This window comes from Sapajus apella, unplaced genomic scaffold (assembly GCF_009761245.1).
Source record: "Sapajus apella isolate SASKATOON/1434 unplaced genomic scaffold, GSC_monkey_1.0 scaffold18, whole genome shotgun sequence".
NCBI classification, from domain to species: Eukaryota; Metazoa; Chordata; class Mammalia; order Primates; family Cebidae; genus Sapajus; species Sapajus apella.
Genome location: NW_022436958.1, coordinates 16,461,826 through 16,484,701, shown reverse-complemented (window position 1 = coordinate 16,484,701; position 22,876 = coordinate 16,461,826). Strand labels below are relative to the sequence as shown.

Sequence of the window (22,876 nt, the reverse complement as noted above, 5' to 3'; positions counted from 1 at the left end):
GGTTATAACATGATTGTTACAAGAATGACAGCAAGGTGCAGTTTTAAACTTATAACATTTAAAAATACCTGTTTTACTTATGTCTGTTTTTCATTGTGCACTGTTACATTTTGTGTTATGTGGTTTTCAAGGAACACATATAGATATAAGTATTATGAAATTTAAACATAGCTGAAGGTCGTTGAAGATATTAGCATTTATCTGCAATGTGAGTTGTCCATGGTAACGTTAGTTTTAGACTGTAATACGTAGTTGTAGAAAGGTTTATGGCGTATTGGGGGAAAGCCAAAAACGTGATTTCCAGATTCTGGCTTTTAGAAGGAGGTGGAAAATTCAAAGCTAAATTCCAAAGCCAAGCACTTAGGCAAGATCATTAGCAAAGTCAGCAGTGTGACCATTTAAAGTAACTGAAATTTACTTGAAATTTGATTTTACCTTTGAAATTTGGTCATCCATTAGAATATAAAGAAGCTTTCACTAATTGCAATTTAAATATATTAGTTTCTTGAAACTTCAAAACATACGTATTCATACTTTTGCTATAGGAACAAGCAAAGCAGTTGCGAAAGAGAAACTGGGAAGCCTTAAAAAACATACTTGACAACATGGCTAATGTAACATACTCTACCACTTGGTCTGAAGCCCAGCAGTATCTGATGGATAATCCAACTTTTGCAGAAGATGAGGAGTTACAAAGTAAGAATAATGGCTAAGTAAGAGAAATAGTTTTAAACAGTGTCCTCTAGCAGCAAATAATTATTTTCACTTTTCATATGAGATAACTAAGTGAATTTTATGCAGTTGTATGTTCATTTGTGAAAAAGGGTTTTATTTTGAAATAATATATTTCTTTCTGATTGAGTTTGTGATTCATGACAATATTTTTTCAAATTTAAAGTAGCTTTATCAGGTAATCCTTGAAATATTTAAATTATAGGTCAAATTTGAAATTACGCTTAGCCGTTTGTATGTAACTTGGTAAGAACCAAATTACTTTTTACTTATGTTGTTTTCTTGAGGTAATAACATTATAGATTTGCAAAAAGCAAAAAATGTATTAGAATTATCTTACATTAGGCCTCCCCAGGAACTCTTTTTCTGAGTTAACCATTTGCTTTTTAAATAATAGCTTTCTCAGCTACCCCTCTAAAAATCATTCTTCAATAGTTTTTTTAAGTAGGATAGACAGTTCTCTACTTAAGCTCCTGGAATAATTATGGTGTTGCAAACAGATTTTATTATAACACTTATATTTTCATTAGTTTTGCCATATGCATGTCCTTTGTTTTATCCTATGACATGTTTCAGAGCGTCTTTTAGTGAGTTCTTGGTGGAATTTTCCTTAAAACTTTGCTATGCATATAATTGCAAATCATATTTGAGCTTAAATACAAATTTTTTTGTTTGTTTAAAGATGGGGTCTTGCTGTATTGCCCAGGCTGGTCTTGAACTCCTAGGCTCAAGTGATCCTCGCACCTCACCTTTCCAAAGTGTTGAGAATTAGAGTCATGAGCCACCTCACTCTAGCCTAAACACAAGTATTTTTGACAGGCGAAATTGAAATTTTGGGGAGTTAATGCAAATAATCAAACTACTTCACTAGTTGACATTTGACACTCTGAATTTTAACTGGCAAACACTTTAGACATGGACAAAGAAGATGCATTAATTTGCTTTGAAGAACACATTCGGGCTTTAGAAAAGGAAGAAGAAGAAGAAAAACAGAAGAGTTTGCTGAGAGAAAGGAGACGACAGCGAAAAAATCGGGAATCCTTCCAGGTAATAGAAAAGGCTGTCTTTTCTACTTAGTTTTATATTATGCTTACTGAACTTGAACAATGATATTAACACTTTTTAGATAGCTGTTCTCAAATCATAGACTTAGGCTTTGTGAGGACTCATACACATTTAACTCTTTAAGTTCTACAGATAAACATTGATAAATGAGGTTTCAGTTGGGAAAAACAACAGGAGAGATAACTGAAAACAAGATATGTGTGGTGAGTCAGTAGTAGTTGATATTTAGTCTCTAGACAACAGAGGGACTGCTAGGGTATAGTTTGGGGAGGGGCCATAATTTCTTAAACACTAAAATAAGGACCTGGGATTGCATGTTTTTTAGCTAATAGTTCATTTTCATAATCAAGTATCATTTATTCTTAGTGATGGAAAATATCATGGAGCAGTGACTTTTTTGCATTTCATATCTCACCAGATTTCCCATTTTAATAATAGTTATAATAGCTAGTGTTTATTGATTGCTTACTGTTAATACAATTTACTTTTCTTTTTTTTTTTTTTTTTTTGAGATATAGTCTTGCTCTGTCACCAGGCTGGAGAGTACTGTGACGCGATCTTGGCCCACTGTAACCTCTGCCTCCCGGGTTCAAACCATGCCCCTGCCTCAGCCTCTCAAGTAGCTGGGACTACAGGCGCACAGCACCACGCCTGGCTAATTTTTTGTATTTTAGTAGAGACGGGGTTTCACCCTGTTGGCCAGGGTGATTTCAATCTCCTTACCTCATGATCTGCCCACCTCAGCCTCCGAAAGTGATGAGATTACAGGTGTGAGCCACCACACCCAGTCACAATTTACATTTATAATCTCAAATTTTATGACAGTCTTACCTTATAAGGGTATTTGTTGTTTTTGTTATATACATTTATATAACTAAGGAAATGGACTTGGAGAGGTACAGTGACTTGCCTAAGTTCAACAGCTGCTGAGTGGTGAAGCCAGAATTTGAATCCATGCAGTTTTGATTACAGAATCTCTTTCATTAATGATTGTATTAGGATAAATGCTGGGTTACAATGGCTTAAAAAAGTTTTTGTTTTTGAAATAACAATCATTTTGGTCTAGGGCAGGGCACATTGCCATCCCCTTAGACAGTCATTCTCAAAATTCAGTGTGTATCAGAATGACCTGGAGGACTTTTTAAAAATTTCTTCTGGCCTAGCACAGTGGCTCATGCTAGTCATCCCAGCACTTTGGGAGGCTGAGGCTGTCAATTGCTCAAGTCCAGAAGTTCAAAACCATCCTGGGCAACTTGATGAAACATAGCCTCTACTAAAAATACAAAAAAATAATAATCAGCCAGGCATGGTGGTGTGTGCCTGTAGTCCCAGCTACTCAGGAGGCTGAGATGGGAGAAACTGAGCCCAGGAGGTCAAGGCTGCAGTGAGCTGTGATGGCACCACTGCATTCCAGACTGTGTGAAAGAGTGAGACCCTGTCTCAAAAAAAAATAATAATAATTATTCTCACCATGCCAAAGTTTACTAACCATCTTAAACGTTACAGCCAGTAGAATGATTTTAGTCCTTATTCAATGAAAACTTAACATTTACTACTCTCGATGGATTCCTTTATCTTAGTGATTTCCTAGACTGTCATATTCTACAATGGTTAAAAACACACATTGTTTGGCCTTACCTGAAGAATTTGAATTAGTAAGTCTGGGGTGGAGTCTGAAAATTTGCATTTCTAAATTTCCAGGTGATATCTACACTGTTGGATCATACTTTAAGAACCAGTGCCCTAGCTTGTTAGCCTTCTCTACAGAGTTAGGAGTGTGCTGTCCGAATTTCACATTTTAACTTGAAAAAAGTTGAAAAAACAGTTCTTTTTAAAGCTAATGTTGTAGAAGTTCTGCTCACCCCCTTCATTCGGTTTCAGTTGCTGAGAATTTAGTCGATGGCCGCACCTAGCTACACAAAGGAGGCTAGAAAACTTAGCTTTTAATTAAGCAGCCATATGCCCAGAAAGAAGGGAAGGACAGATTTTTAGGAGGGCTGTTACCGTCTTCCACAACCTAAGCTTTAATGTCTCTGAGGAAGGTTTTGCAGCGATTTAAAATAAGGAGACATATATGAAAAAATAATAATACAGTGAAAATAAGGTAGAAATCTGGGTCACAGAAAATGAGAGACTATAATGCAAATAATACTGAAGGTGGAGACTATGAAGAGAAATTTTGATGTAAAGGCTGTATGGTTCCTTAAATAAGCCTAAATGTGACTTTGAGTTAGATTGCTATGTGTCTGGCATGGTTTCTGATTACTATTAATATAATTGGTGTTAAGTATTTGTTATTAATATTCTTTCAGATGTTGAGCCCGGTAATTTTCCTGTTCTGCTGCTACTTTAAAAGATTTATTTAGGACTTTAGTAAAATGAATTAAATTAAGATTGACATTAGGCAATAAAAGATCGTTAATGGAGAGATTCTCAGTAATTATGGTTATGATGATGACTATCTTTTATTTAGTATTCATTTGCTAATCAGATAATTCATTATATCTATGACAAGGAAGCTATGACTTCTTTTTTCTTAAGTTTTAAAACCGGTATTTGAAGTCAGTGTCAAGTCTGGAAAGGATCCATTTGAGGCTTTCAAGGAGAACCAGGGGAATATAGCCAAGAGTTTGGGGTTTTAAGATAGAGCATGATCCCCAGATGCACAGAATCAGTATCATGAGGGAAATTATGAAAATGGTTACTGTCAAATCATACATCAAACTGACAGAATCAAATTCTGGAAATGGGACCTAACAATATGATTTTTTTAAACAGTCCTTCAAATGAGTCTTTGAGAAGCCCCTAAGGTAAAGGAATCTATGTAAAATAACATGTTAAGAAATTTCTGTGGAAGGAAGACTGAAAGAATACTGTTAAAAGTGGCATTTAAGGCCTTTAATAAACATTGGCATGGTAGGGAAAGTTAAACAGTCTGCCATATAGTTGAAAGATAAATAGAGGTACAATTATACCTTTCAGTTATTCAATAAGACAAAGTTCACATAAGCTCGGGGTTAAGAGGAAGACTTTTCTTGGGTAAGAGAAAACCAGTCAAGCGGGGGAGAATGAAGGAAGAATTGAAAAATAAAAGTGACTCTTACTAAACAAAATCTTTGAAGGTTTGCAATCCAAGCATATATATGAATACAGTTAATTGAGAACAGCATATAAGGGGACATAAAAAAGGATGAAGATGGAGAAAAACTAATACTGATTTGGATCTAAGACAGTGGTGCTCAACCAGGAAAGATTTTGTGCTTGTCACTATTTGTGGGGAATGTGCTACTGGGATCTAGCAGTTAAAGAGGCGAGAGATGCTGCTAAACAGCCTGCAATGTACAGGATTCAAACATAGCCCGTCCTCAACCAAGAGAAAGAAAGAAAAAAGAATTAGGTCATCCAAGATGTCATTAGTGCCAAGGGAAGACGAAACATCAGGCTCAGCCATCTTTGAAGCAGCTTGCTTTCCATAATATAAAAGATAAAGTCTTTTTTGCCCCTAAAATGGGGCTAGTAAATAGAAGAGAATAAGAACTATACAGTTTTGTCAGAGCAGTTTTCAAACCTGAATTCATATCGATCTTCTAATAATCTAAATACCTGGATATTAATTTGTATTGCTTTAAAAAAATAGTCCTCAGGTGATTCTGACTTTCAGGTTAGGGATCCACTATTGAAATAAATTTAGTCTCACGGTTCTTTGACTTTATCAGACAGATCTCACCAACCTAGAAATGCAAGAAATGTTAGCAAAGCAGGTATGATAGATTGAGGTAAGTTCAGAGGTTACTAGCGCATCACTGAAGATGGTTTCCAAGCTATTTTAGAGACTCAAGAGAGAGCAAGTGAGGAACCTGGTGACCACAACAATGGTGGTTAAGACAGAATTCCATTTATGTTAAAGAGGAAGGGAAGTAACAAAGGGGTAGATACACAGTTTGAGAAAAGAATTTTAGAGTTGTAAGGCAGTATGGACATACTTAGTCTTGTTTGCAGAGGAGTGAGTTGAGTTATAAATGCCTAATATTACGTTAGTACAGCTCTCGCGAATAAAAATGTGAATGCCAGAAATGTGATTTTAATTTCTTAGTAATTTTAGTAATTTAACCCAATATAACCAAATATTTTGACACATAATGTTTTAAAAAATTGCTGGCCGGATGTGGTGGCTCACGCTTGTAATCCCAGCACTTTGGGAGGCAGAAGAAGGTGGATCACCTGAGGTCAGGAGTTTGAGACCAGCCTGGCCAACATGGCAAAATCTCTAAAGTATTAAAATTAGCCGAGTATGGTGGCACACACCTGAAATCCCACATCATACTTAATCGGGAGGCTGAGGCAGGAGAATCACTTGAACCCAGGAGGCAGAGGTTGCAGTGAGCCAAGATCGCACCACTGCACTCCAGCTTGGGCGACAGCAAGACTTTAAAAAAAAAAAAATTGCAAATATTTTTGGTACTAAATCTTAAAGGTCGTTGTGTTTTATACTTCCCGGCATATCACAACTCAGACTAGCTACATTTCATGTACTCAGAAGCTACATTTGATCAGTGGCTACCTTATTGAACAGTGCAAATACAGGAATTGTGGGAACAGGATATAGAGTTATAGCTTCTTTTAGAGGCGTTTGTGTATAGCAGCGGTCTCCAACCTTTTTGGCTCCAGGGACCGTTTTAGTGGAAGACGGTTTTTCCATGCTATGGTGGGGTGGGGGGTTGTTATCATCAGGCATTAGATTCTCAAAAGGAGCACACAACCTAGATTCCTGGCATGCTCAGTTCACAGTATGTTCACAGTCCTGTGAGAATCTGACACTGCCACTGATCTGACAGGAGGTGGAGCTTAGGCGGTAATGCTTGCTCCACTACTCACTTCCTGCTGTGTGACTGGGTTCCGGTTCCGTGGACAGGGGTTGGGATCCCCCTGGTGTATAAGGATTAAACTCCCTCAGGATCAGGTTGGAAGCAGGAAGTGTGGAAATTGAAACTAGATGTGGGTTTGAATCCTAGGTCTCCAAACTGCTTTGGGAAAATTATACATCTCTTCTCCTAAGGCTCCATATTTGTTTAAAAAAAAGAATACCTAGAACATGTTAGGCACTATGTTTAAAGGCAAAAAGTATACATTTAAGGAAACTTTGCATGTACGTTCTTTAGCCTCATCATTTGAGGCAGGTAACCAATATTTTAACTTTTACTTTTTTTAAAGCTAAAAATTATGTTCTTTCTTAAAGGGTAGGAAGTAGAACCTTAGGAAGATAATGTGGTATTTCAAAGGTCATTTTCTCTAAAGGACAAAATTTTTTTTGCCTAAAGGCAGTTGTTGCTTTGCTCAAATAGCAAATATTCTTTGCACCCAAACAGGTTTGGTAACATTGATAGAAGGTTTTTAACTATGTCAAAGTTTTTGTGTGTTTTCATGTTAGACTCTTATTTCTCGTGTACTTAGATGACTTTTCAAATACAATTTTTCTCCCTAGATATTTTTAGATGAATTACATGAACATGGACAACTACATTCCATGTCATCTTGGATGGAATTGTATCCAACTATTAGTTCTGACATTAGATTCACTAATATGCTTGGTCAGCCTGGTAAGATTATTTTCTTTTTTAATTTACCATTATGGTAGTAGTTGGAATGGGCCAAAGGCAAAGGTGATTGTGTTGGGGGAAAGGGTGCTTTGTTTTTGTTTTTTAAACAAAAAAGTAATTGCAGCTCTTTGGTTAGAGCTAGCTTTTGACTTCTTTAGTTTTTTCATTAGGATCAACTGCACTTGATCTTTTCAAGTTTTATGTTGAGGATCTTAAAGCACGTTATCATGATGAGAAGAAGATAATAAAAGACATTCTAAAGGTAAATAAGTATATTTATTTTTACCTTTTAACCTATAGTATATCTTAAAAGTTGGTACTATATTCCTTTGTTTTATGCATTATTAAGTTAACAAGATTCCTTTTTTTTAGGATAAAGGATTTGTAGTTGAAGTAAATACCACTTTTGAAGATTTCGTGGCAATAATTAGTTCAACTAAAAGATCAACTACATTAGATGCTGGAAATATCAAATTGGCTTTCAATAGTGTAAGTAATTTTTTCTGTTGTAAATAACTAGTTTAACAGTATAATTTTTAACTTACTCAGATAAAAGCAGCTAAGTTGCAGAGTATTGGAATAAGGGAATATGAATAGACTTTTACTGAGTAGTAGCCAGTCTTTCAGTTAAGGTAAAAGAAAAAAATTTATTTATATGATAAATTAGTATTAAACTTCCGTCACTCAAATTTCTGGTATCATACATAAATTGGCCCTTATAAAACAGACCTTGGGCCACTCATAAACTACACTAACACTAACTATAGCTGATGAGCTAAAAAAAAAAAAAAAAAATCGCAAAAAGGAACCTCATAATATTTTAAGAAAGTTTACAGATTTGTTTTGGGCCACATTCAAAGCTGTCCTGGGCCACATGCGGCCTGTGGGCCATGGGTTGGACAAGCTTATTTTAAACAATGAGTGATCCTAAATTAATAAATTATTTTAGCTAACAGTGATTATACTGTTATAACTGAATAAATATGATTTTCTGGTAGTTACTAGAAAAGGCAGAAGCCCGTGAACGTGAAAGAGAAAAAGAAGAGGCTCGGAAGATGAAACGAAAAGAATCTGCATTTAAGAGTATGTTAAAACAAGCTGCTCCTCCAATAGAATTGGATGCTGTCTGGGAAGATGTATGTATACTTGTAAATTTTTTCTAATGAATTCTTGTCTTTACAGTTCAGAAAGAAATTTAAAATACACTATTTTTCATTTGATAGCCACAAAAATAAGCCAAATTTATTTGTAGAATATATTAGATACATTTAATCAGCTGTGACTCTGCGTTTAGGAATATTTGTAAAGAATGGTTTGGGCTTTCAAAGGGGAGAAATAATGCACTTTAAGGGGACTGGTTCATCACAGTTTTCACTTGCTTTTATGATTCCTTTTGGCTGTATTGGTGTGCTTTTCTAGTATTCACGTATTTATTTTATATCTGAATTTTTCAGATCCGTGAGAGATTTGTAAAAGAGCCAGCATTTGAGGACATAACTCTAGAATCTGAAAGAAAGCGAATATTTAAAGATTTTATGCATGTGCTTGAGGTAATTTTAGAATTCCCATATACAAAATATAAACAAATTGAGGAATTTAGAATGATGAAAATATGTTGCCTAATACTCACTGCTTTATACAAGTAGTTACCTGGGATGGTTAGAGAATGTTTTTCACCCCTATAAAAACTGTTCATAAGTGAAACAAATTATAAGTTTCCATAGGAATATAAAGATTTGTATGTGAAGGCTATGTTTCGTATTTTTAGAAAGTTTTAGAAACTGAGCAATTTGGCAGCCACACGGATTCACTAGTAAACTTAAAGAAAACTTAAAATCTTTATGTAAAACAGATAGAAAACAGCTTTTGAGCACATTTGAGATATACCACATTAGCTGTGTAGAAAACCCAGAGTTTCTGGAAAATAATGGAATAAATGGTAATTTTTGTTAAAATAAGCAATTAAATAGTAACATCTGAGGTCACTTTAATAGTTAGGTAACTTTCACTGGACACCATGGCTCATGTCTGTAATCCCAGCACTATGAGAGGCTGGGCGGGCGTTGGTCACCTCAGGTCAGGAGTTCAAGACCAGCCTGGCCAACATGGCAAAACCCCATTTCTACTAAAAAAAAAAAAAATAGAAAAATATTAGCAGGGAGTGGTGGTGGGCACCTGTACTCCTGGCTACTCAGGAGGCTGGGGCAGGAGAATCACTTGAACGCAGGAGGTGGAGGTTGGCAGTGAGCCAAGATAATGCCACTGCACTCCAGCCAGGCAACAGACTGGGACTCCATCTCCAAAAAAAAAAGTTGAGTATTTTGTTAACAGTTTCATTTAGGCCCTTGTAAGTATGCTGAATTGACCAATAATTATTGAATAATAGTATTTGATGCCTATGTGGATCAGTGTTCTAATTGCTTTATGTATATTAAATGTATGAACTTAATCCTTTCAACAAGCCTATGAAGTTAATAGGTAAACAAACTGAGGCAAAGAGAAGTAAAGTAACTTACAGGGTTGGAAGCCGGGCATGATGACCTTGCTCAATGCCTTTAGCAAGTATGCCATGCTGTCAGTTCCAGACTAGCTAATATTTATAAGCTAAAAACTAGTATGTGTTTAATGCTGTAGTTTTGTACTGTAAATGGGCATAGCGGTCACTAAATTGACTATTTCTTACTTCTTTGGATTTGTTGTTAACCACAGCCTTTTCTGTAACGTGTACCCACATAGGCCTGTATTGTTTCACAGCTGCCTCTAGATGTGGTCCTGTTGGCTTCTTTTTTTTTTTTTTTTTTTTTTTAAGACAGGGTCTTACTCTATCACCCAATCTCAGCCCAGAGTGCAGCGGTTCAGTTATGCCTCACCACAACCTTCACCTGTTGGGTTCCAACAATTCTCCCGAGTAGCTGGGACTGTAGGCACGTGCCATGACACTTGGCTTTTTGCTTTTTCGGTTTTTGTTTTTATAAAGATGGGATCTTGCTATGTTGGGCAGGCTGACCTCAAGGAGGCCTCCTGCCTTAGCCTCCTAAAGTACTGTGATTGTAAAATGAGCAACTATGCTAGGCCTCTAGATGTTTTCTGTGCCAAATGTATTGCAGACCAGAAGCATCAGCATTACCTAGGAGATTCGAACCTAGGAGCTTCCTAGGAATGAAGAACCTTAGGCCCCATCGGTAGAAATCTTGCATCTGACTCTTCATTTTAGCCAGATTCCCAAGCATTAAAATGTACATTTAATTTTGAGAAGCTCTGCTCTAGTGTCTTACCTATTTTCTCCCAGTTGAAGAATCTCCAGATTTTTTCATGATCTATACTAGGATAAAGTAGTTAGGTGGTAATGGTACCATACAGAAGGGCTGAACACATTCAGATTTTTGGGCCTTAATAATCTGAGCCTTAAGGTATTCAAGAAAGGTAAGTTAGTGTTCAGTGAGATGAAAAGGATAAGAGTCCATTCTGAGATCCAGATTTCCCATTTCCACTTAAGTAACTGAGGTAGAATTTATTCTCAAAGCCATAGACATGTTTAGGGGCGAGGAGCTTGTACTGCAGCACCCCCCATCCCTGCTAGCCTAATAATTGTTATAATGAGTAAAAATCCACAAAGACAACATATGGATGTCTAACGATGTCTTGTTTGAGGAGGAAGGAAATAGCTTTTTGGGGGAAATGAAAGAGGAGTAGATTTGGCATTTATTCTAACATCAACCTTATGTATCTCAATTCAAGGATAGCTCTCAGGTTATTTTTTATCTTAGTTCTCAGCCTAGCTTGCTGACCAATGCCGGATTGATCAGAGAAAGCATGCCTGAATGTCATTGTATTTCACAGTCATTAAAAGCAGATGTGACTGCATATTATACTTTTCTTCTAAACCACACCATTCTCATTCTTCTTAAAAACTACTTTTTCAGCCGGAAAAAGTAATCCCACCACTTGGGAGGCTGAGACAGGCAGGTCACTTGGGGTCAGGAGTTCAAGACCAGCCTAGCCAACATGGTGAAACCCTGTCTCTACCAAAAGTACAAAAATTAGCCAGGCATGGTGGCCCACTCCTGTAATCCCAGCTACTCGGGGAGTCTGAGGCAGGAGAATTGCTTGAACCTGGGAAGCAGAGGTTGCAGTGAGCCAAGATCGCACCACTGCACTCTGGCCTGGGTGACAGAGCGAGACATGGTCTCTAGGAAAAAAAAAAAAAAAGCTACTTTGTCTACTAATAGTTTTTAACATTGTTTTGTTTAGATGTCCAAATGAGTGGGTATAGGATGGGCAAGAAGGAACAAAAAAAAAAATGACGATTCTTTGCACAGTTTCAAGGGATTACATTCCTATATATGGTAGAGTTTTACTCTATGAACTTCCATAGCTTTTTAAAGATTCTTTACAGTCTGTCTACGGTAAGTGTAAATTCTTGAAATATTCTTTTTTCTTTTGTCCCTGTAGCATGAATGTCAGCATCATCATTCAAAGAACAAGAAACATTCTAAGAAATCTAAAAAACATCATAGGAAACGTTCTCGCTCTCGATCGGTAAGGGGATTTATTACATGGCACCATGAGTGTATTGAAGTGTTAGCATTATTATGAATGCAATTATGTGTATTTTTTAGGGGTCAGATTCAGATGACGATGATAGCCATTCAAAGAAGAAAAGACAACGATCAGAGTCTCGTTCTGCTTCAGAACATTCTTCTAGTGCAGAGTCTGGTGAGCATTTCTGTTTATTTGATTAAATCATTGATACTGATATACTCCATTTCTGACACTTTTTTTTTCCTTTTATGCTCCTCAGAGAGAAGTTATAAAAAGTCAAAAAAGCATAAGAAGAAAAGTAAGAAAAGGAGACATAAATCTGTAAGCAAGCTTCTGATTTTTACATTTCACCTACGCTTTTGCCCTTAACTGCCTCAGAAATCATAGAACCTTTTTCTCTCTAGTCCTGTGCAGCCTAGGACGGTTGAGGTGGGCACGTAAACTTCAAGTTTTGTAGTTGCTCTTCACCTTAATCTTCCATTAAAATCATTTGGTGAGCTTTGAAAAAATACACATACCAGTGTTAGGATCCCCTATTCTGGTCTTTAAAATTTTCTAGAAAAAAGACTCAGGGAGATGTGTGTGCATGTGTCTCTATATGTATGTATATTTGTGTGTATGTGTAGATGGCAGCTGTTGTTGAGAACCATAAATTTAAATGTTTAAGCAACCACTCCTCTACTGTTGTAGTTCTTAATCTTAGGTATTCATTAGGATCCAGCTAAGGAGCTTTTTCAAAATGTGAAGGCCTGGGTGTTACCACAGACCTATTGAATTACATTTTTTAAAATTTGAATTTGTACATAAGTGATGAAGAACCATTTATTTAAGCACTTAAATTTTAAATAATTCCTGCTTCTCAGCAATTTCAAGAAAATTATTTTATTAATACAACTGTTGTCTGCCTTATGTATTAAAGCTAATAGCAGTATCCTATGTACATTTATAAACCAGTATTATATTGGGTTGGTGAAAAATGTACTCTCTCTGTGTTTACATAATAGATACTACAGATCTGATGTGGTAGTAAGTCTCATGAGTGATATTTTATCCTGTCAGAATATTATCCTTCCCAAGAGAAAGCTGTCCCCCATGAATCTTGGGTAAATTCTAAATCCCTGAGGTTAACAATTCACATTACATTTCATTACTCTAAGAACACATAACCTGTTATACGTAGATGTTCTTAAATATTACCTATATGAGAATGGTATCTTCATCAAAATGCTAACCTGTTATTTTCTGTTCATATAGGACTCTCCAGAATCCGATGCTGAGCGAGAGAAGGATAAAAAAGAAAAAGATCGGGAAAGTGAAAAAGACAGAACTAGACAAAGATCAGAATCAAAACACAAATCGCCTAAGAAAAAGACTGGAAAGGATTCTGTAAGTGTTTAGAATTGTTTCATACCTGTTTTTTCAAAATACAAAAATGGATTCTGTGGTTAAACCATGATGGTGTTGAATAAATAGTCTTTTTACCAGATGTGCTACCATTGAAGAAAACAATGAAAATTCAGTTAACCACATTTCACAAAATATCATAGTTTTTGGTGATGAATGACCCTAGATTTGATCTCCTAAATATGATATTTTTAAAATATAGCATTCTGTAATTATGGCCTTAACTCACTAAGAAAGGATATATGATTACTAAGTAGTGCCACTGGACATTTCTTACTTCAAAATTTTTTTTAAGTGAGAGACTAAATCTGGGATTCTCCAGAGGTCTACAATTGTCACTGTTATTAAATCCTTTGTTTCAAAAGGTAGCAATTCCGATAACTTTTAGAAATACTGATTTGGGCTGGAGGAAGGGCAAATAAATGAATAGAAGAGGAGAATACAAGCCAAAGTTAAGATTTCAATAACAGATCACATAATTAGTCCTTAGTTTTTCAAATATATGTATATATGATTGCAATAGTAATGCGAATGCTGTGGGTTTAGCAAGGGTAAATGCCTGTGGATCATCACTGGAGAGCATAAACTATGTAGATAAAGCTGTTAGGGATTTCTGGATATTCTGATTCGTTGGTATAGGGTGGATTTTTTTTTTAAGAGCTGAAACAGTGAGTCTGAGTCACATCGTCAGTGAAGAGTGAATGCCTCCTTTGTACTTTTTAGCAGCTTATATGGTGGGTTAAATGAAATCCCTGGAGTGAATGAAAGAGGACAATAGGTGAACTATCCACTTTTCAAAGGTTGTATCTCACATACAGTGCAGCATTATTTTTGTTTGTTTGTTCATCCTAAATCTTGTCCTGCTCGTAAGTTTTGTGTATATTTATTTACTTGTCACAGGAATCCATATGCTTAAAGCATATATTCTGTTTCTGTGATAATTCTTCTGGAACCACTGGGAATCTACAGAATTAGCAAGGAATATATTATCTAGGAAATGAATACCTGGCTTCTATTAAATGGAAATATTTTTTCTTATTCACATGATCTTTAAACCCTGTGAAATGTGTTTCTTTGGAAGAGAATTTATGTATAGATACTGGTTTCTTTTTTCAAAGGCTTAGCACTTAAATTTCTGAGTACTGATATCAGCTATAATTGTAATCAATGTCTTTTCAGGGTAATTGGGATACTTCTGGCAGTGAACTGAGTGAAGGGGAATTGGAAAAGCGCAGAAGAACCCTTTTGGAGCAACTGGATGATGATCAATAAATTATACCAAATATATGTTTACAGTATGATTTAAAGTCTAATTCAGACCAGGGACTATATTTTAAGTTCAACTGAAATAACACTGGGTTTTAATTATATCACAGGAAAAAAAAAGTGCATTTAAGTATTGTTATCGTGGACTTTATAAAAGCAAAGGAAATTGAAAATAACTTCTGATTCTGTATCAAGAATCATATTTTCATACAGTCATAACTGTCTTTCTGTGACCCTTTCACAGGGCACTGTAGGATGGATTAAAGGTGGCAATTTACTGATAACTGCAGATGTCTCTACTTTGTTCTAAAATCTAAGTCATGAAGTGATTTGATTTACTTTATAGAAGCTGGATTTTGAAGATATAATGAAAATTTTTTTGATAATATAGTAGTACAAAAAAAGCACCAGCAACTGATAAAACTGCTTTTTTGTGCACTACCCAACTGATTAAAGCCAATGTGATCTTTTATGGTGAAACTCCTAAGAAATAGGTGTTTTTGCTGGAAACTTGGTAGACCCTTAATTATAGTGGTGCTAATGAGCACTACTGTAATAAAGCCACCATTATTTTTTATCAAACATCTGAATACGTTTTAAAAAGGCTATTGTGAGGGCATTATTTTGAGCATCTATTTTGAGGTGATGTTTAAAAAAAAACAAAACTTTAACATCAAATCAAATTGTAAATTAATTTAAATATATTGCCTTAAGGACCTACTAAAGAATGTGCCACCAGACTCTAAGTGATAGTTGCAATATCCTTGTCTAAAAAAAAAAAAAAAAAAAAAATTGACTTAAACATTTTCTTTAACAGTTGTCTTTTTTTTCTAAATTCAGTCTTTCTCTTGCTTTTTTTCCCCTGCTATTGAGGAAGTATTTTGCCTCCCCTACTCACTGAGAAGTATTGACTTCGTGGTACACATTCTAAAGCATTTCTGATTTGAATATTTTTGTACATTTTTATCAACTATTAAACCTTCTCTTCTAGTGTGTACTAGTATTTATTTCTACTTAAACTGTTCAGCTAAATTGTTTATTTTAAAGGTACTAAATCCCTGAAATTTTGCTTCATCTTACCCACACAGCTAGTTTACTTTCCTTTTTTGATATTTAAGAACATTATAAATCAGTGCATTTGAGGTTCCTAGATTTGTTTTTCACCTATGAATTTTTTACAGACTATTTTAGAGGGGCAATGGATTGAAGATAGAATACTCTTACATGCTAACTTTTGAAGGTTGGTAATATAATTTATACTATTTTCCTTCAGTGCAGGAGATTTTTAAGTACGTAAATTTCAGCACCTATTCTTTTGTATTATGTTATTCTTTTAATTTGTATACTTGAAGAGATCCTATTTCAAGGTGGGATTTAGAAGAACAGAAAGTTTTTTTTTTATCATTTTAGTGAGTTTTGAAAGTGGGCCTGACCAGAATGTCTCGCTCCCATTTTTCTCCCCATTTGAATTAAATATAATTCTACTTTTTAAAGGCTGAAGGGCGGGGGAAGGGATTGTTACTCAGTTTGTCTCCCAATTTATTTTTCTGTTAGGAATTATGATCAGGCTTTGTAGGAAGACTCATCTTGGAGAAAATGTGAAGTAATCATTTACTTGAGATTAGTCTCCCGTTGTATATTAGAGTCAAAATACATAACATTGGCAACAGAGAGTTGTCTAGACTCAATTTTCAGAGGTCCCATTTTAGTAAGTTAATATTGCCAATCATGTCAATCACCTGACATGGAAGTCAGTGGCAAATCTTTAAAATATGCATTTGATATTGGCAAATATATATTAGTGATGTTTCACAAAAGAATTTTAGAATCTGTAAAAAAATTGTTTTCATTACTTCCATGAATGATTTTCAAAGTACAACTTTAAAGTTTTGATTTTTCTATTTAAATAAAAAGCTATTGATGTGTTTTAGCATGTCCTCAAAATAGATTCCCGTATTTCTTAACAGAGATAATCTTACTATAACTGCAAATCCCTACACTATAGTTACCCTGTAGTTCACCCATGAAAATTATTTTACTTAAAAACAACTATAGTAGTAAACAAATTGCAATTCAAAATGCAACATCCTTGCCATGAAAGATAATTTAAGTGACTGTGGTCCTTTGTCTACCTTTCAGGATCCCATCAAATGGGATTTAGTTGCCAGAAAGATAGTTGACAGTCTGAAGGCACAGGCGATAAGATTTTGTTAGAACTCTCTGTGAATAATTTTAAACTAATAGGTTATGTTTCTAAATCTTCAGTTTGGTAAAAAAACTGAAATGTCTTAGAATACTGGTTCTATCAGAGTTGAACAAATATGTTAAAAGAGGAAAGTGTGTTTATTTTCAGATAAAGGGAATTTGTACTTTTCATTAAAGCTTCAGGGTCTTAGGAAAATGTTGAGGGTTTATTTTCCCTCAGTGTCATTAATATTAATGAACTGTTGGATCAAATTCGCTTATACATTTAATTTCATGCTTATCCAAAATCAGGACTTTAAATACTTTATTTTTTTTTTTTAATTTATTTTGAGACAGAGTCTTGCTCTGTCGCCCAGGCTGGAGTGCAATGGCATGATCTTGGCTCACTACAATCTCAGCCCCTCCCGGGTTCAAGCGATTCTCCTGCCTCAGCCTCCTGAGTAGCTGGGAATACAGGTGCCAGCTAATTTTTGTGTTTTTAGTAGAAATGGGGTTTTACCATGTTGGCCAGGCTGGTCTTGACCTTCTGACCTTGTGATCCACCCGCCTTGGCTTCCCAAAGTGCTGGGATTACAGGCATAAGCCACCATGCCTGGTCAATATTTGGTATTTTTCTCCCAGTTCATAATTTGTGGGAAAATTGAATTTGTATGAAGAGTTAGATAATGTGGCTAATCAGTTATGAAGTATACACCCTTCCTAAGTGAATTTAAATAATGTAATGCTTTTAAATAAAAGCAGTGATCCCACCACATTTTTTTTCAACATAGTAGCTGGCATTTTGTTATCATTAGCTAGAGTAGCTTCAGCATATAAGTTATTGAGGTTTTCCAACTTTAAAAGTGCATTTTATGCCTTCCGGTAAGTTTGATAATGATTTTTCATAGCTTTGTCTTCTTTTGATTTTTGCTTAACTGGGCCTCACTGTGTATACAATTATAATATGAAAAAGGACTGTCCTAAAGTATAAGGCAGTCAGTAACGGTAGGATGAAGAAACTGTAAAAACTCCTAGAAAGAAATCTGTGTGCATTTTTCTGGAAAGCTTTCATAGTTTCAAACTGTCTAATTCAGTTTTCATTCAATTATATAACTTGGTTATGTGCTTTAAAAAACTTTTGTCTAAATGTTCTGGTTTTCTTCTGGTCTTATAGTCAGCTAAGTACTGGCTATGCCACCACTCTTATTTTTACACCCAGAAAGGAGTAGTAACCGCTTTATATGAAAAATTGTTTTTTTTTTTATTTTTAAAGCTTAGATGCTATGTAAGAGAGAACTATTTGTAATCACATAGTACCCAGGGAGGAGTGATGAATGATTTTTTTAAAAGGGGATATTTAAGTATATTATATAATTTAAATATAAAACTAAAAAACTTCAGCTTTTAAAACTGTTTCTAAACAAAATGAAGCAGAGCACATTAATTGCTTTTATCTTAAGTCTGAGACTTGTTCTTTTCTCTTTGGTATGTATTTTTCTCAATGTTAGGTAGATTTTAATTCAACCATCCTACATTCTCCACATAAAATTGCACTCATTTTACATGAAAAGAAAGCAAAATAATGTCATTACTTTCATGGAACTGTGTTCTTACAGGCTTATAATCTCATTCTGTGTTTCTGGTAATGGCATATACCAGTCTGATGATCTTACCATCCTTATTCTTACATTGGTCTTAAGTTTCCAGTTGTTTCCATGTGTTCCAATTGTTTTGACTTAACTGTAAGTTAGCATGTAAGTTCCTCGGTGGCAGGGATTTGTCTGGTTCATTTACTGTTATATATCCCTGTGGAATAGGACAGTGCCTGGCACATAATAGGCACTTTTTGAATGAATGTAAAATATTAGTTGAAATACATACTCATCTTGCATCCATGATACCCATCATCTGTATTAAAGGGCTTAAAAACGCATCACTGCAATAAACCATACTAACCCACCACTAAAGCCATGGTCATAATTGAAGTGCACCTAAAATAAGGTCTAGTGACTGTACCTTAACTTTTACTTCAGACATGCCCAACACTTGTGAGAATATACAATGTAAAATTGAAAACTAATGATTTTGGGCTATTTTTGAATAGGGCTGAAGCATGGTGACATGTCAGGCACTCAGTTTACTGGAGCTGTCTTAAAGGTGAGGTGGAAAGTGAGAGATGATTTTGCCCTAATTACCCACACATTTCTCTAACCCTCCATTTTAAGCTTAGCTATAATAGCTTCTCCACTTTTTAAACTTGCCATATAAAGACTATCAAAACTGCTTTTGTGATTCTCAGTAGGATTTAGTTCCAGGCCATCTCATTGCTAGTGATTGGTAATTGTTAATTTGATGCTAATTACCTTACTTGTAAAGTTGACAATTATACTGGTTAATCCTCCCTGCCCCTTTTCATGGACTATGAAACAGTGAGTGGCTAATAATTAGATCAGATTCAAACTAAGCCATTCCTTAATGCTATTCTTCCACTACTGTTCTTAAGGTATCTTAAGTGTACTATGTGTAAACATTTGGGGGGCAGGGTAGGGTCCTCCCTGCAAACTTCGGTAGGTGTTGGTATTGCCTACCTCTACAACTGAGCCAAGGACTTGTTCTGAAAGGTGAGTAATAAGGGAACAAGGTTTCTATTTTCTGTGTTTGTAATTACCGGATTTTCACCTGTTTATATATTATTCTGATGTAAAAGAACCTTAGTTATATAAAATTAGACCTTTTGTAAATAAATATAATTTATTAGAAAAAGTGGCATCTTTTACTAAATTGGGTTTGTGTCAGTTTTTTCCTTTAAGCACCACTGAGGCAGCAAGCCCTATGCGGTGAGGGTTGCTGGAGGCCTACATTACACATTAGTGTAATTCCTCTTTTTCTTGATAAAAAGACTGAAAAGCCCATCATTTCTTTCAGACATCTGTTTCTTCAAATAATACTTCTTGGGCATAGATGATGAGCTATTAGTTTAAAAAGAAATGGAAAATATTCTTTTGTATAAAATCTGATAAATTCATCTTTGGAGGCATTTCTGATAGCCCTAATCTATTTTGCTAAGAGTTTTGTTTCGTCAAGTATTAAAATAGGTATGTGTGGCTGAGCATGATGGCTCATGTCTGTAATCCCAACACTTGGCAAGGCTGAGGCAGGTGGATTACCTGCACTCAGGAGTTCAAGACCACCCTGAGCAACACAGTAAAACCCTATTGCAACAGAAAATACAAAATGAGCCAGGTGTGATTGTACGTGCCTATAGTCCCAGCTACTCGGGAGGCTGAGGTGGGAGGATGGCTTGAGCCTGAGAGGCAGAGGTTTCCCTGAACTGAGAAAGGTAGTCTAAAATTACTTAAAATTTTCCTTGTTTTTATAAAAAACATATTAAATGCTATAAACTTTTGATGATGGAGTTATTAAAACTGTCTGCAATGGGGGCCAAACTGTTTGTACCTCGGTGACTGGTATGGTGGTTGGGTGCAGGGCTAACTATTCAGTTAACATATAACCTATTTTTATTTGTACAACATTCTAACTGAAACATTCAGTGGGGGACTGGCGGGGGGGTGTAACATTTCACAAAAGTGCTGTTGTTTCCGTAGAAGCTGTACGTTATAAATACAGTTTGGGAGATGTATGTCTTACTTCAGAGAACCATTTTCTGCATTTTATATAGCAAGAATCAAGAGTTCACATAGGGAGGAATCCTTCCTGAAGTTTATCAAGTATATTTGGATTGAGTTCAGATAGCAAGATGTATCTGTTTGTAGAAGGTAAGTCTACATAATATTGCTAAAATCCCCTAAATTGTACCATTGAAAGATTACAACATATTACAGAATAGTAGTGTAAATAGTTTATTTGCTCATATGCCATGAAAAGACCAGAAAAGTAACATGAATTGCTTTTATAAAACATTCTAATATTGCTAAGAAGCAGGCCCATTAATAAACAGAAAAGAACATGCCAACATTGTCTATTTGTAGATAAATAAATAGGCAATTATTTTAACATATACAGGTCAGCACTGAATTTTGGAAAACAGCTGCTTTGTAGTGGAAATCCAACTATCTGTATTATGGTCAAATTGCTATTTTTAATCAAAATGTTGAGTCCACAGAAAGACAAAATCTTGGCATGTTCTTTTTAAAGTACACATTTATGGGAATGTGGCCGCAGGTGGCAGTTTAATCTTTCTGTAAATAGGTACACTAAAGTGAAATGTGGTAGGTAACTTGTTCCCTAAACTGTCCTTGTAGTTAAATATATATATTAAAAAAAAAAACCTATAAGTTAAAATAACATTCAGATTGTATAGCATAGGCTGATGCATTTTAAAACAATATTTACAATATTACCCAGAGGCTTAGGTGGGAATTAAAGAGAAGTGTAAAAACCATAAAAAACTGCACCGATTTTATAGCAAAATATCTGTACATTTAAAAAGATCATATAACTACACATCCAAGGAAAAGGGACCTTCACCAAGGGGTTCACATAAGCACAACATAAAATAGGAAATTCAGCGGTTAAATACTATACAATAAACTTTACAATTAATATATTGATGTACCAAGAAGACAAGCCAGAAGCAGAATGTATATTACGAAAAGTACAAATTTAGCTTCAGTCCAGTTTTTGACTTTGGAATGGATCAAGTGCCCTGCCAGAGAGGAAGGAAAAACAACAGTGGCTTAATGGGCCATTTAGTCCCATTATGTATTATTTAAGCTTAATACCATATTAATACTTTTCCACAACTTAAATTGCAATTCCCCATAAATAGTCTGGGAAATGCATGAACAAGTCGGCCTTCATACATGCCAAGTGTATCTTCTCCAGTTTACAAAAAGAAGAAAAAAGTTGCGATTGTCAGAGAATAAGGCCAGGTTTCTAACACTACTCTGCTAGTAGATGTAACCTTGAATGCTTGTTGATAGAGCTAGTAAACTTCCTTGCAAGGCACCAATTTCAGTTCTCAGAATTAATAATGGTCCTCAGAAATGTTAATACTGATTACTGAGATGTTAATTTTAGTGCTAATATGCTTGCATTATTTAAAAGCTGCCTCTAGCTGAAGAACACAGTACTGCAAATAAGTCTTATACATTGTATCCCCACGTTCATATGGTGGATGCCTCTCACATAGTATTGTTCTCTAGCACAGAAGTAGAATGTGAAACTGGAAACAAAGGGTTGAGTGACCTTTGTGCCACTGCCATTGCATCCTGTTTGCACTTTGTTGGGGCCTGGTTATAGACAAAAGGAGTTTTACCATGTGATTTTTCCTTCTTCCATGTTGCAAGTAAAATACAAAGTTGATGGATATGGGTAAAACATAAAATTCCTTAAGAGACATCTCAACAAAGGACCCACAGCAGATGCATTCATGTTACTTACAACATCAGGAAACCAGGTAGGCCATCATGGGACAATCACAATGGTAGGTAATAAGTTTAATATGAAATTTACATTTTGGTTAAAAAAAAACAGTAACATCCTGGTGTAAAAAGATACCTAGTCAAATCAAATCCTATTGCTTTGATTAATCTGAACAGGTACTTCCATTTTTAGGCACTTGTTAACAAGGGTTGAAAGGAGAGCTCATTTTAAAATTCTTTTGTGTTTGCTAAATCTGAGCCCTTATTTTATGTGTGTTCAAGGCTGCAGTTAAATGGTAGCACATAAAGTTCATATGGGCAGTTTCATTCACGCACACCCTGTGTTCATGCAGTCTGGTCTCAGGTTCACATCGTTATTTCGGCACCATTAACAGAACGCAAGTTCTGATCATCAAAGCGCCGCCTGACGCTTCTCCTCACCGCATCGGCTCGTCTGTAGGGTTGGTTTCTAAGATCTGTAAAGAGGAGAGTGCCAGTAAGAGAATAGCAACCTTTAATAGCATGTGTCTAAGCATGACAAAGGCCAGCTGGCAGCCAATCAAAGCAGCTTGTGTAGAAGAGAGTCACCTAATGGGCCCTTCAAACTCAGGGAGCATTGAATCAAAGATAAACATTTGCCTTCAATATTTACAATCAAACAAAATAGGGTGTAATACTGGTAGAATTCTAGGACTTTAAGAG

General features: G+C 35.5%; 2 protein-coding genes across 17 annotated transcripts in view; one reads left to right on the top strand and one right to left on the bottom strand.

Annotated features, from left to right (window-relative positions):
- The window catches only part of PRPF40A (pre-mRNA processing factor 40 homolog A), a 58,783-nt gene extending 43,174 nt beyond the window's left edge, over positions 1-15,609 (top strand). For 2 of the 8 annotated variants that reach the window (XM_032286270.1, XM_032286268.1), the window contains 12 exons: positions 546-696; positions 1,646-1,779; positions 7,280-7,394; positions 7,553-7,656; positions 7,767-7,883; positions 8,393-8,530; positions 8,849-8,944; positions 11,847-11,933; positions 12,014-12,110; positions 12,196-12,257; positions 13,191-13,322; positions 14,520-15,609. In XM_032286270.1, coding sequence (XP_032142161.1) covers positions 546-696; positions 1,646-1,779; positions 7,280-7,394; positions 7,553-7,656; positions 7,767-7,883; positions 8,393-8,530; positions 8,849-8,944; positions 11,847-11,933; positions 12,014-12,110; positions 12,196-12,257; positions 13,191-13,322; positions 14,520-14,612 — 1,326 coding nt within the window. In that variant the 3' untranslated portion in view covers positions 14,613-15,609. The remainder of the gene's footprint in view (positions 1-545; positions 697-1,645; positions 1,780-7,279; positions 7,395-7,552; positions 7,657-7,766; positions 7,884-8,392; positions 8,531-8,848; positions 8,945-11,846; positions 11,934-12,013; positions 12,111-12,195; positions 12,258-13,190; positions 13,323-14,519) is intronic. The other 6 variants (XM_032286271.1, XM_032286269.1, XM_032286275.1 and 3 more) reach the window with 3 other exon arrangements.
- Positions 15,610-20,634: 5,025 nt separating this feature from the next.
- FMNL2 (formin like 2) overlaps positions 20,635-22,876 on the bottom strand; it is a 323,466-nt gene continuing 321,224 nt past the window's right edge. For 7 of the 9 annotated variants that reach the window (XM_032286259.1, XM_032286258.1, XM_032286262.1 and 4 more), the window contains one exon: positions 20,635-22,650. Coding sequence is in view for 8 of the 9 variants with exons in the window: in XM_032286257.1 (XP_032142148.1) it covers positions 22,541-22,650 (110 nt within the window). In the remaining variant the exon portion in view is untranslated. The remainder of the gene's footprint in view (positions 22,651-22,876) is intronic. The other 2 variants (XM_032286266.1, XM_032286265.1) reach the window with 2 other exon arrangements.